Source organism: Schistocerca piceifrons, chromosome 7, assembly GCF_021461385.2.
Source record: "Schistocerca piceifrons isolate TAMUIC-IGC-003096 chromosome 7, iqSchPice1.1, whole genome shotgun sequence".
In the NCBI taxonomy this organism is placed as follows: Eukaryota; Metazoa; Arthropoda; class Insecta; order Orthoptera; family Acrididae; genus Schistocerca; species Schistocerca piceifrons.
In genome coordinates this window covers 14,741,125-14,754,798 of record NC_060144.1, presented here as the reverse complement: position 1 = coordinate 14,754,798, position 13,674 = coordinate 14,741,125, and the positions used below count along the sequence as shown (strand labels likewise).

The window sequence follows — 13,674 nt, the reverse complement described above, 5'->3', positions numbered from 1 at the left end:
TCCCATAGAATACGAGTGATGTGTCATCTGCATAGCTTACAGTATGAGAGTTAATGGGTTGTGCAATGTCGTTAATATAAATTAAGGAATAGAAAGGGTCCAAGGATTGAGCCCTGTGGTACACCTTGTAATACAGGTTCACTGGTGGACTGGGAGTTCATGATCTTATGATCTAGTTTTTCTTATGATTCAGCTGGTATGTGGTTAGAAGATTAATGGCTTGATCCGCAATACTATAAGATTTTAGCTTTTTAAGAAGTACCCTGTGGTTTACCGTATCAAATGTTCTTGTCGGGTCCAAAAATGTACCTGCAGTCTGCACCTTCTGGTCCAACAGACAGTAAACTTTGTGGCTGAACTGTGTAACTGCTGTGGTCGTACTTAGCTCTTTTCTGAAGCCATGCTGTGAATCAACAAACAGTTTATGTTTTGTAAAAAAGGCACTTAGCTGAGAAAGGATAATGCTTTCAAATATCTTACTAAAAGTGGGAATTAATGATATTGGTCTATAGTTGGAGAGATCTTCCTTACTTTGCTTTTTACACACTGGTTTCACTACACTCATTTTTAGAACTGCTGGATACATGTTTTCCCTAATGCTGCAGTTAATCAGGTGAGTAAGAGGTTTAGAGATTTGTCTCATTCACTTCCACAAATTCAAATTTGGCACACTGGGTGAGATGGTATTGGGTCTCTATGTGTGAATCTATAATATGGGTTGATTGTTCACTAGAAATGTAGTAGTTATTAAAAATATTACATATAGTATCTGGTTTTTTTTTTTTATAATATTACCATCATGTCTTATGATGAGTGGTTCCATGTTCATCTTGTTGGGACCTTTTCGGTATTTGTCAATCAGTTTCCAAGATGCTTTGCTTATGTTGTCAGACTGTTCTATTGTTTTGCTGTTAATCTGCTTCCTTAGGTTAACAATTTCAGTTTTAAAAGTTTGCTTGGCCCTATTGTATTTTTCCTTGAAAACCTGCATAGTAGTACCTTTATAAAGCTGGTTTAGATCATGTACTTGCTGCCTGAGCCTAATCAGATTTGGTAGGAGTTTTAGTCTAGGATTACTTCCATTTTGACAGTGTTTAACTACCTTCTGAAGTTCTCTGATTGGACAACTATATTCATAATGATGCAGTAGGGTTGACTAGAATTCATTCCATTTCTCATCAGACTCTTGTACCTGGTACACAGAATCCCATTTCTCATTCGCTAGTTTGTCTTTAAGGGCATTAATATTTGAGGGATTCAGCATTCGTTTCTGTAGCACAATTTTTGTTATTTTAGGCACAACTGAATTTATGTATTCCATCACCTGACAGAAGTGGTCAGAATAAAGAAAATCTAAGTTACTGTAATTTACCTTATCTATAACATCTTTGTTGATTATAGCATAATCTATTCTAGTGGAACATGTGTCCATTACTCTGGTATCAGAGTTCTCTATATTTACAAGATTGTATGAGGTCAGTACATCACTGAGTTTCAAGTTTCTATACTATTTGAGTTTGCATCTATATTAAAGTCACCTAATATACTAAGGTCATTAGAACCGGCCTGACCAACAACACTACTAAGTTTATCCATAAACAGCATTACATCAGCATTTCGTGGCCTATATACTCCAATCACTTTATGCTTTGGTAACTTAAGATCATTACTGTGGAGTACAATACCTGTCATTTCAATTGATCCTTCTTTGGTGTGGTGTTCAAGAAAGTGAATTTTTTTAGCTTATATATCCTTATTAACATGAATTGCCACACCACTACCTTTATGGTTTTGCCTACAATAACTGCTTACTAGTATGTAACCTTCTAATCTATAATATATTATTTCACTGCATTTTAGCCCATGTTCTGTCATTACTAGTACATGTGACAAGTTTTCCTCTATGAACATTTGTAGTATGTCTAGTTTGTTTATGAGATATTGCACATTTAAGTGCATTAACTATAAGGGTATTATCCCTTCTTGTTTATTTACCATCTTGCATGAATCAAAATTGTTTGAGTTACACTTTTTACGACACTGGTTTTCTAGAACTGTCCTGCAGTGACTGATCACTTATTTCGTAGCCTGGCTTTTCTTTGCTTGAACAGGACTCAGTCATATCTGAAATACATTTCTGAAAACTATTATTATGGTCCTTTATTCTAAAAAAGTCTCGCGGTTGTAGCCCAGAGCAATTGGAACTTTCTCCACACTGTCTTTTTCACAGAATTTGCTTATTTGGGAAACTAGCTTGGCCTTCTCTGTCCTGTTTAAGTGGAATCCATGTGTGTTCATCATGACTCATCTTACTTAAGTCTATCAAATGTACATGGCTAAATTTATCACACGGTTTCTTTAGCTCAGAATTGTAGTGTCGAATCTCTCTGTTTACGCACAACCACAGTGGTAAATCGTGTTACACGGGCACGTTTGTGATGACAATGTTCGATTGAAATAGTTTTGGTAATATGTTACGGAAACATTGCAGGGCTGTCTTGCTTCGTTTTTGTTTATGTCGTTGCTGCCGCCAATAACCACATTGTGAGTGTCTTTGTTCAATTGACTTGTTTCTGTTGTAATATTCTCCACCACTGTATTTAACATTGCACCAGGCTTGATTTTCACGAAAACTGAAAGCTTTGAATACATACTTTCATGAAAACGTTTGGATAGATCTTTTCCATGACTGTCGGCATACAGAAAAAGCCCTTTGATGCATCCTAAGGTTGGCAAGCCCTATGTTTTCCTTGCTGGCAGCCTCCTCACTGGACGTTGACGTAATGATGCTTGCCAGTAGTTTCACATCTTCTGTCAATACACCCAGCAGGGTTACAAGATATGTAGATGTAGACATTTGTCTGTAATAGTAAACCAGTATTTACGAATTATTTAGCTGTTAATGGGTTATTTCTTGTTTCTCTGTCAAATTTGAATATGTAAATGATCTATGGATGAACTATCTGGCTAACTAACTGACTAACAATAACATTCAATACACAAGTCCATATTGAAATGAAAATAATAAACTTTTCTACATAACAGTACAGATATGAATATTGGAGCTGTGGGAGCACTCAGACGAATCAAACCGGCAGTATCCGTAGCTCGACATGTTCTTGAGAATACTCGGCACTCTTTACTTGTTGGAGACCAAGCAACAGAATTTGCTATTGAAATGGGCTTTCAAGAAGAAAGTCTGCAGACTGAAAACTCAAGAAGCATTTGGCAGGAATGGAAGGAGAACAGCTGTCAACCAAATTTTTGGCAGGTATTGAATAAATTACTTTCATGGTATCACTACTGCAACAGATTTGATCCATCCTCTGTTTCCTTTTCTCTTGTACTTTACCTTTCTTTGCACTACACTTGCACACAACATCTGCAAAGATACATGTTTTTTTGTTTTAATTTATGTTTAAAACATCTCCTCTCTGTGTTCCTCACTTTTTCTTTGAAGTATCACATCACTATTTTCAGTTCTGTCCCTTCACTTTAGATTTTGTTTGATCTTAAACACTTTATATTTTTTCAACTGATTTCATTTAGTAGTTAAAGTCCAGTCAAGCTTTTAGCCAGAAAGATAGTCTGTAATTAAAGTTCCGCTTTCGAAACACTGTAGAAGAGAACCACTGCTCTGAATGATGTCAAATCTGAACAGCATATGATTGACATGGAGGGAAATGTCATGGGTTAAAAAAAATGACCAATAGATGGTGCTGTAAGCATCTTAACACAAATGAAGTTGACAACAAATGACAAATGAATCACAATACAGTGGCTATGGTTTGAGTTGCACATTATACCATACATATTGTTGAATGTGCATGACTGCACAAGTTTGGCAGTCAACAGTCAAGTAAAATGACTTCAGTTTTTCATTGTCCTGGGACTGAAAACCACATAGAAAGCAAAATGACATTAGTTTCTAATTGTCATGAGACTAGTGCAAGATATGTTCAGTATGTTGTCCATTATTTCCTGTCACCAGCTGAAACTGAGAAATCTCATGTTCCAGAACAAATCAGAGTGTCTTGTGGTCACGTTCAGAGTGTGTTGCGCAATGTGTACCTTCAGTTCAGCTACATTCATAACTGGAGCACTGACTACATCATCTTTCAGATAATCTCACAGCTAGTAATGGCATAGATTAAGATCAGGTGATCAGATGGCCAGGCCATAGGGAAATGATGGCTGATAATTCTAGCATTTCTGAAATGCTTCTGCAGCAGGTGCTTCACTGGCTGTTCAATGTGCAGAGGAGTGCCATCTTGCTTAAAAATGATCCTGTCCATTTGGTTGAGTGGTTGAGATGATGTTGGTGCATGAAAGACTTTCATAGCATGTACCAGTGATGGTACAGGTAACAGGAGCCGCAGGATTCATCTCCTCGTTAAAATATGGCTCTGTGATAAATGTGCTGTCAACCCACACAACACACTCATATTTGCAGACTGAAGTGGTACCGGTTGATGTGTATCTGAATTTCCCATTGCTCATGTTGTACATTTTTGTGTATTGACTTGTAGTTGGAGATGGAAATGGGCTTCATCTGTCCACAGAATGTTCTGTGACCATTCATGTCCACTTAATGTGAGCAAGAAATTCCATAGCAAATATTTGTCTTTTCGGCAGGTCAGCAGGAAGCAACTTGTGAATATGAGTGATTTTTTAGGGATAGAAATGGTGGATGTTTCATAGGATTTTATGTGCATCATGCCTGCAGGCATGTCCAATGTTCGGGCTATTCTTCATGCACATCATGTCTGCATATCACTGTTTGACCCCTCCTGCATTGCTGTGGCCATGTCTTTGGTACACGTTGATTCAATTGCTTTCCTCCCTCCGTCAGAACCTCTCTCTTCAGATTTTGTAATCATCTTTACCAGACCCTCAGCAGACACCAGACTGCCCATTTTCATATCTTTGAGTGTCCAGAACATCTGCATGGCTACTGGTGCACAGTCAGTGTTCTTGTAAATGAGCTTTGGAGACAGTCATGTTGTTGTCTCGGATGCAAATGAATTAATAGCCGTGTACTGCACATCTGTCACTGTAGATATTCTGATGCTTATAGTCCCATCTATTGGTCAAATTTTTGTTAGCTTCACCTCTCTCCTGTGTCAATAATCTGCTGTTCAGGTTGTGAGTAATAGGCTGAAGGTGTTGGTCTACAAGAGCAGAGATTCTCTCAGTGGGGGGCACAGTAATTGGTCACAATGGGGTGTCATGGGTTGTTGTATTTAGGGACAAGGAATCATGTAGAAGGTAGGAGAGTAGGGAGTTGTAGGGATGACGAGAGAGACAGACTCCAGGGAGAGTTTCTGGGAAGGGCCCAAGGATTTGAGGAGAGACTGTAGTTCCTACTGAGTTTCTGAAATGGGGTCATTGTAACAGTGTTTGTAAGTGGAAAAATCTGACAACTGGCAGAGCCCTTCCACCAGGTAATCCTTGTGGTTTGAAACCTCAGTGGTGGAGCCTTTGGTAGCAGGCAGGATTATAAGGTCTGGATTAATTTTTAAGTGGTGGATTGCAGTTCTCTCTACAGATGTAATATTAGCTCTCATGTTGAGGGATTTGGGGAATGATGGTGAGGCAAGATTCGAGGTTAAGAAATTCTTGAAAGTTATCAGGGGATGATTAGGGGGTTGTGGGGGTGGATCACAGTTGGATGGTGGAGTGAACTGAGTCAGGCAGGGTTAAGTACTGGTTATGGGTTGAGTGTGATCAGTAGGGATGGTGGTGTTTCCACTGTAGGGACCAGGAGAAGAAGAGAAGGTATTTAACAAGTTCAGCATGATTGAATTTGGGAGTAGAGCAAAAGGTAAGGCTTTGGGAAAGGACTGATACCTCTGTGGACTAACATATTCATGGGCCAACAAGAGGAAGCCTTCCTAATCACCCAGAACCCAAAACACTTCATCTGGTTCAGATTCATTGATGGCATCTTTGTCATCTGGATTGAGCATGAGGACACCTTGTCCACATTCCTCCAGAACCTCAACAGCTTCGCTGACATTTACTCCTCCTGGCCCTCCTCAACCAACAAGCCACTTTCCTCCATACTGACGTCCACCTCTGAGATGGCTACATCAATACCTCCGTCCATATCAAACCTACCAACCACCAGCAGTACCTCTACTTCAACAGCTGCCACTCATTCCATACCAAAAAATTCCTTCCTTACAGCCTAGCCACCCCGGGCTGTCAGATCCTTAGTGATGAGCAGTTTCTCTCGAAATATACAAAGTGTTTCACTGAGGTCTTATCAGATTGAAATTACCCTCCCAACCTCATACAGAAGCAGATTTCCCCAGTCACCTTCCAGTATCCCATCATCTGACCTCAGAGGAGCATTCCTCTCATGATTCAGTACCATCCAGGACTGAAGCAACTGAATCGCATTCTCTGCCAAGGTTTAGACTACCTCTCATCATGCCCCGAAAAGAGAAATGTCCCAATCACTACCTTCCCACACATCCAGCAGTGATATTCTGCCACCCACTGATTGTACAGAGTATCCTCGTCCATACCTACTCTACTTCAGCTCCCAACTCCTTGCTTCATGGCTCCTATCCATGTAATAAACATAGATGCAAGATGTTCCCCTATATTCTCCCACCACCACCTACTCAAGTCCAGCTAAAAGCATCACATATCGCATAAAATGTGGGGCTTCCTATGAAAGTAGTCATGTAATCTACAAGCTAAGCTGCAACCACTGTGCTGCATTCTATGTGGTCATGACTGCCAACATGCTGGTCATGACTACCAACAAGCTATCTGTCCACATGAATGGCCACAGACAAACAGTGGCCAAGAAACAGCTACACCCAGCAGTTGCTGAGAATACAGCACAACACAACATTCTTCACTTGAGTGATTGCTTCACAGCTTGTGCCATCTGAATACTTCCTGCCAACAAGAGCTTTTGTGAATTGTGTACATGGGAACTCTTCTTGCAATATGTCCTACGTTCCTATAACACCCCTGGCCTCAGCCTTTATTAGTTACTGTCCTTCACCTGCCTATCCCCTTCCCTGCTCCCAATCCAGCACTAAACAGCCTTCTATTCCACCAACACACTCCACAGTCTTCTCTCCTTTTACACTACCTCCCCCAGCCTCCCTTCCTTCTCCCTCTGTCTAACCTCCCAACTGCACCTAGTTGCCCTACCCTACCCCCTTCCATATCGTCCCTGTATGACAGCAGTTTACTGTCTCTCATGCTAGGGTGAATGTGTGTGTGTGTGTGTGTGTGTGTGTGTGTGTGTGTGTGTGTGTGTGTGTGTAATTATAATAGAGGGAAACATTCCACGTAGGAAAAATATATCTAAAAACAAAGATGATGTGACTTACCAAATGAAAGTGCTGGCAGGTCGACAGACACACAAACAAACACAAACATACACACAAAATTCAAGCTTTCGCAACAAACTGTTGCCTCATCAGGAAAGAGGGAAGGAGAGGGAAAGACGAAAGGATGTGGGTTTTAAGGGAGAGGGTAAGGAGTCATTCCAATCCCGGGAGCGGAAAGACTTACCTTAGGGTGAAAAAAGGACGGGTATACACTCGCGCACACACACACATATCCATCCACACATATACAGACACAAGCAGACATATTTGAAGACAAAGAGTTTGGGCAGAGATGTCAGTCGAGGCAGAAGTGCAGAGGCAAAGATGTTGTTGAATGACAGGTGAGGTATGATGGCGGCAACTTGAAATTAGCGGAGATTGAGGCCTGGTGGATAACGGGAAGAGAGGATATATTGAAGAGCAAGTTCCCATCTCCGGAGTTCGGATAGGTTGGTGTTAGTGGGAAGTATCCAGATAACCCGGACGGTGTAACACTGTGCCAAGATGTGCTGGATGTGCACCAAGGCATGTTTAGCCACAGGGTGATCCTCATTACCAACAAACACTGTCTGCCTGTGTCCAATCATGTGAATGGACAGTTTGTTACTGGTCATTCCCACATAGAATGCGTCACAGTGTAGGCAGGTCAGTTGGTAGATCACGTGGGTGCTCTCACACGTGGCTCTGCCTCTGATCGTGTACACCTTCCGGGTTACAGGACTGGAGTAGGTGGTGGTGGGAGGGTGCATGGGACAGGTTTTGCATCGGGGGCGGTTACAAGGATAGGAGCCAGAGGGTAGGGAAGGTGGTTTGGGGATTTCATAGGGATGAACTAACAGGTTACGAAGGTTAGGTGGACGGCGGAAAGACACTCTTGGCGGAGTGGGGAGGATTTCATGAAGGATGGATCTCATTTCAGGGCAGGATTTGAGGAAATCGTATCCCTGCTGGAGAGCCACATTCAGAGTCTGGTCCAGTCCCGGAAAGTATCCTGTCACAAGTGGGGCACTTTTGTGGTTCTTCTGTGGGGGATTCTGGGTTTGAGGGGACGAGGAAGTGGCTCTGGTTATTTGCTTCTGTACCAGGTCGGGAGGGTAGTTGCGGGATGCGAAAGCTGTTTTCAGGTTGTTGGTGTAATGATTCAGGGATTCCGGACTGGAGCAGATTCGTTTGCCACGAAGACCTAGGCTGTAGGGAAGGGACCGTTTGATGTGGAATGGGTGGCAGCTGTCATAATGGAGGTACTGTTGCTTGTTGGTGGGTTTGATGTGGACGGACGTGTGATGCTGGCCATTGGACAGGTGGAGGTCAACGTCAAGGAAAGTGGCATGGGATTTGGAGTAGGACCAGGTGAATCTGATGGAACCAAAGGAGTTGAGGTTGGAGAGGAAATTCTGAAGTTCTTCTTCACTGTGAGTCCAGGTCATGAAGATGTCATCAATAAATCTGTACCAAACTTTGGGTTGGCAGGCCTGGGTAACCAAGAAGGCTCACCCTTCACAACCTTTCCAGCAAACCTCAACCTCCTCTCATTGCACACCAACCCAGTCTCTCCCATCTACTCAATCTCCCACTTCCAGCTCCACTCCCTCCGAAACCTCAAAATTCCAATCAACACAACCTGGAACCACAACATCCTAATTCAGTTGTTAACCTTTCCTCCAAACCTCTCTCCCAATCCGAAACCTCTGTCCTATCCAAAGGCCTCACCTTCAGCCCCACTCCCAGATTCAACCAAACAGCCCTCGTCAAAGATTTACTGTCCTACACCCATACTCTCTGCTGGAAATATCACTTTGCCACGAAGAAAAATGATCCTAATCCTACTCCTAATGATCCAACTCCCCAAGACACCATCCAAATTGAACCCTGCCTGGAACAGTTCCGTCCTCCGTCACAGCGGGACCCACTTCCTCTTCCTCAAAATCACCCTCTCCAAACCTTCCAGGAATTTCGACTTCCAGCCTTGCATCTCAATCCTTCTTAAAAAACCTTAATCCTACTCCCAACATCACCACTGCTGAAGCCCAGGCTATCCGTGATCTGAAGGCTGACCGATCCATCGTCATTCTTCCGGCGGACAAGGGTTCCACAACCGTGGTACTTGATCGTCGGGAGTATGTGGCTGAGGGACTGCATCAGCTTTCAGACAACACCACATACAAAGTTTGCCAAGGTAACCCCATTCCCGATGTCCAGGCGGAGCTTCAAGGAATCCTCAGAAACTTAGGCCCCCTGCAAAACCTTTCACCTGACTCCATCAACCTCCTGACCCCACCGACACCCCTTCTACCTTCTTCCTAAAATCCACAAACCCAATCATCCCGGCCGCCCCATTGTAGCTGGTTACCAAGCCCCCACAGAACGTATCTCTGCCTACGTAGATCAACACCTTCAACCCATTACATGCAGTCTCCCATCCTTCATCAAAGACACCAACCACTTTCTCGAACGCCTGGAATCCTTACCCAATCTGTTACCCCCAGAAACCATCCTTGTAACCATTGATGCCACTTCCTTATACACAAATATTCCACACGTCCAGGGCCTCGCTGCGATGGAGCACTTCCTTTCACGCCGATCACCTGCCACCCTACCTAAAACCTCTTTCCTCATCACCTTAGCCAGCTTCATCCTGACCCACAACTTCTTCACTTTTGAAGGCCAGACATACCAACAATTAAAGGGAACAGCCATGGGTACCAGGATGGCCCCCTCGTATGCCAACCTATTCATGGGCCGCTTAGAGGAACCTATTCATGGGCCGCTTAGAGGAAGCCTTCTTGGTTACCCAGGCCTGCCAACCCAAAGTTTGGTACAGATTTATTGATGACATCTTCATGATCTGGACTCACAGTGAAGAAGAACTTCAGAATTTCCTCTCCAACCTCAACTCCTTTGGTTCCATCAGATTCACCTGGTCCTACTCCAAATCCCATGCCACTTTCCTTGACGTTGACCTCCACCTGTCCAATGGCCAGCTTCACATGTCTGTCCACATCAAACCCACCAACAAGCAACAGTACCTCCATTATGACAGCTGCCACCCATTCCACATCAAACGGTCCCTTCCCTGCAGCCTAGGTCTTTGTGGCAAACAAATCTGCTCCAGTCCGGAATCCCTGAACCATTACATCAACAACCTGACAACAGCTTTCGCATCTCGCAACTACCCTCCCGACCTGGTACAGAAGAAAATAACCAGAGCCACTTCCTCATCCCCTCGAACCCAGAGTCCCCCACAGGAGAACCACAAAAGTGCCCCACTTGTGACAGGATACTTTCCGGGACTGGACCAGACTCTGAATGTGGCTCTCCAGCAGGGATACGACTTCCTCAAATCCTGCCCTGAAATGAGATCCATCCTTCATGAAATCTTCCCCACTCCACCAAGAGTGTCTTTCCGCCGTCCACCTAATCTTCGTAACCTGTTAGTTCATCCCTATGAAATCCCCAAACCGCCTTCCCTACCCTCTGGCTCCTATCCTTGTAACCGCCCCCGGTGTAAAACCTGTCCCATGCACCCTCCCACCACCACCTACTCCAGTCCTGTAACCCAGAAGGTGTACACGATCAAAGGCAGAGCCACGTGTGAGACCACACACGTGATCTACCAACTGACCTGCCTACGCTGTGACGCATTCTATGTGGGAATGACCAGTAACAAACTGTCCATTCACATGAATGGACACAGGCAGACAGTGTTTGTTGGTAATGAGGATCACCCTGTGGCTAAACATGCCTTGGTGCACGGCCAGCACATCTTGTGTGTGTGTGTGTGTGTGTGTGTGTGTGTGTGTGTGTGTGTGTGTGTGTGTGTGTTTGTTTGTTTGTGTGTCTATCGACCTGCCAGCACTTTTGTTTGGTAAGTCTCATCATCTTTGTTTTTAGATATAAATTATTTAACAGTTACATTGCAGACCCATACACATTCCCTGATACACTTACACATGGAATAACTTATCTGAAAGCTAAAGATCAAACAGACACAGCAAACCCAGCTAAATATCGCCCCATAACATGCCTACCAACAATATACAAAATATTAACTTCAGTCATTACCCAGAAATTAATGACACATACAACACAGAACAAAATTATAAATGAAGAACAAAAAGGCTGCTGCAAAGGAGCACGAGGATGTAAAGAGCAACTGATAATAGATGCAGAGGTGACATACCAAGCTAAAACTAAACAAAGGTTTCTACACTAAGCATACATTGATTACCAAAAAGCTTTTGATAGTGTACCTCACTCATGGTTACTACAGATATTGGAAATATACAAAGTAGATCCTAAATCAATACAGTTCCTAAACATAGTAATGAAAAATTGGAAAACCATACTTAATATCCAAACAAATTCAAATAATATCACATCACAGCCAATACAGATTAAGTGTGGAATATACCAAGTAGACTCATTAAGTCCTTTCCGGTTCTGTCTTGCTCCGAACCCACTAGTCAACATGCTAAATAATACAAATTATGGATACAATATTACTGGAACATACCAACACAAAATTACACATTTGCTATACCTGGATGATCTAAAACTACTGGCAGCAACAAATCAACAACTCAACTAATTACTAAAGATAACAGAAGTATTCAGCAACGATATAAGTATGGCTTTTGGAACAGACAAATGTAAGAAAAACAGCATAGTCAAGGGAAAACACACGAAACAAGAAGATTACATATTGGATAACCACAGTGACTGCATAGAAGCGATGGAAAAACAGATGCCTGTAAATATCTAGGATACAGACAAAAAATAGGAATAGATAATATAAATATTAAAGAAGAACTAAAAGAAAAATACAGACAAAGACTAACTAAAATACTGAAAACAGAATTGACAGCAAGAAACAAGACAAAAGCTATAAATACCTATGCTATACCAATATTGAGCTACTCATTTGGGGTAATGAAATGGAGTAACACAGATCTAGAAGCACTCAATACACTTACACTACCACAATGCCACAAATATAGAATACATCATACACATTCAGCAACAGAAAGATTCACATTAAGTAGAAAGGAAGGAGGAAGGGGATTTGTCGACATAAAAAACCTACATTATGGACAGGTAGACAGTTTAAGAAAATTCTTTATAGAACGAGCAGAAACTAGCAAAATACACAAAGCAATCACTCATATAAATACATCGGCTACACCACTGCAATTTCATAGCCACTTCTACAACCCTTTAGATCATCTAACATCAACAGATACAAAGAAAGTAAATTGGAAAAAGAAAACACTACATGGCAAGCACACGTACCATCTAACACAGCCATACATCGATCAAGACGCATCCAACACATGGGTATGAAAAGGCAATATATACAGTGAGACGGAAGGATTCATGATTGCAATACAGTATCAAACAATAAACACCAGATATTACAGCAAGCATATTATTAAAGATCCTAAAACCACAACAGATAAATGCAGACTTTGCAAACAACAAATAGAAACAGTATATCACATCACAAGCACATGTACAATACTAGCAAATACAGAATACCCCAGAAGACATGACAATGTAGCAAAAATAATACATCAACAACTTGCCATACAACATAAACTAATAAAACAACACGTTCCCACATACAAGTATCCACCACAAAATGTACTGGAGAATGATGAATACAAATTATACAGGAACAGAACCATTATAACAGATAAAACAACACCACATAACAAACCTGACACCATACTCACCAATAAAAAGAAGAAATTAACACAACTAATAGAAATATCAATAATCAATACAACAAATATACAGAAGAAAACAGGAGAAAAAATTGAAAAATACATCCAACTGGCTGAAGAAGTCAAGGATATGTGGCATCAGGATAAAGTTGACATCATACCAATTATACTATCAACTACAAGAGTCATACCACACAATATCCACCAGTACATCAACGCAATACAGCTACATCCAACCATAGATATACAACTACAGAAATCTGTAATTATTGATACATGTTCAATTACCCGAAAGTTCCTAAATGCAATGTAACATACACCGTACAGTTAAAAGGAAGTCACGCTTGATCAAGGTCCGCATCACTTTCCATTTTTAACCAGACATAACGTCCGAGAAAGGAAAGTAATAATAATAATACTGTGGAGGCCTGAGAAAAGATTAGGCCTCCGGTATGTTCTGCCAGTCGTAAAAGGCACGAAAAGAACAAACCACTAATAGGGCTAACCCCCCTTTTAGTGTGATTAGTTGGTTCAGGACAGAACTAATGAAGCCTCGGACAAGCACTGTCTTGGTTGGGGCGACACTTGAACCC

General features: G+C 42.0%; 1 protein-coding gene across 1 annotated transcript in view; it reads left to right on the top strand.

Moving 5' to 3' along the window:
• The window catches only part of LOC124804801 (N(4)-(Beta-N-acetylglucosaminyl)-L-asparaginase-like), a 174,682-nt gene that overhangs the window by 102,927 nt on the left and 58,081 nt on the right, over window positions 1–13,674 (top strand). The window contains exon 3 of the mRNA XM_047265137.1: window positions 3,046–3,271. Coding sequence (XP_047121093.1) covers window positions 3,046–3,271 — 226 coding nt within the window. The remainder of the gene's footprint in view (window positions 1–3,045; window positions 3,272–13,674) is intronic.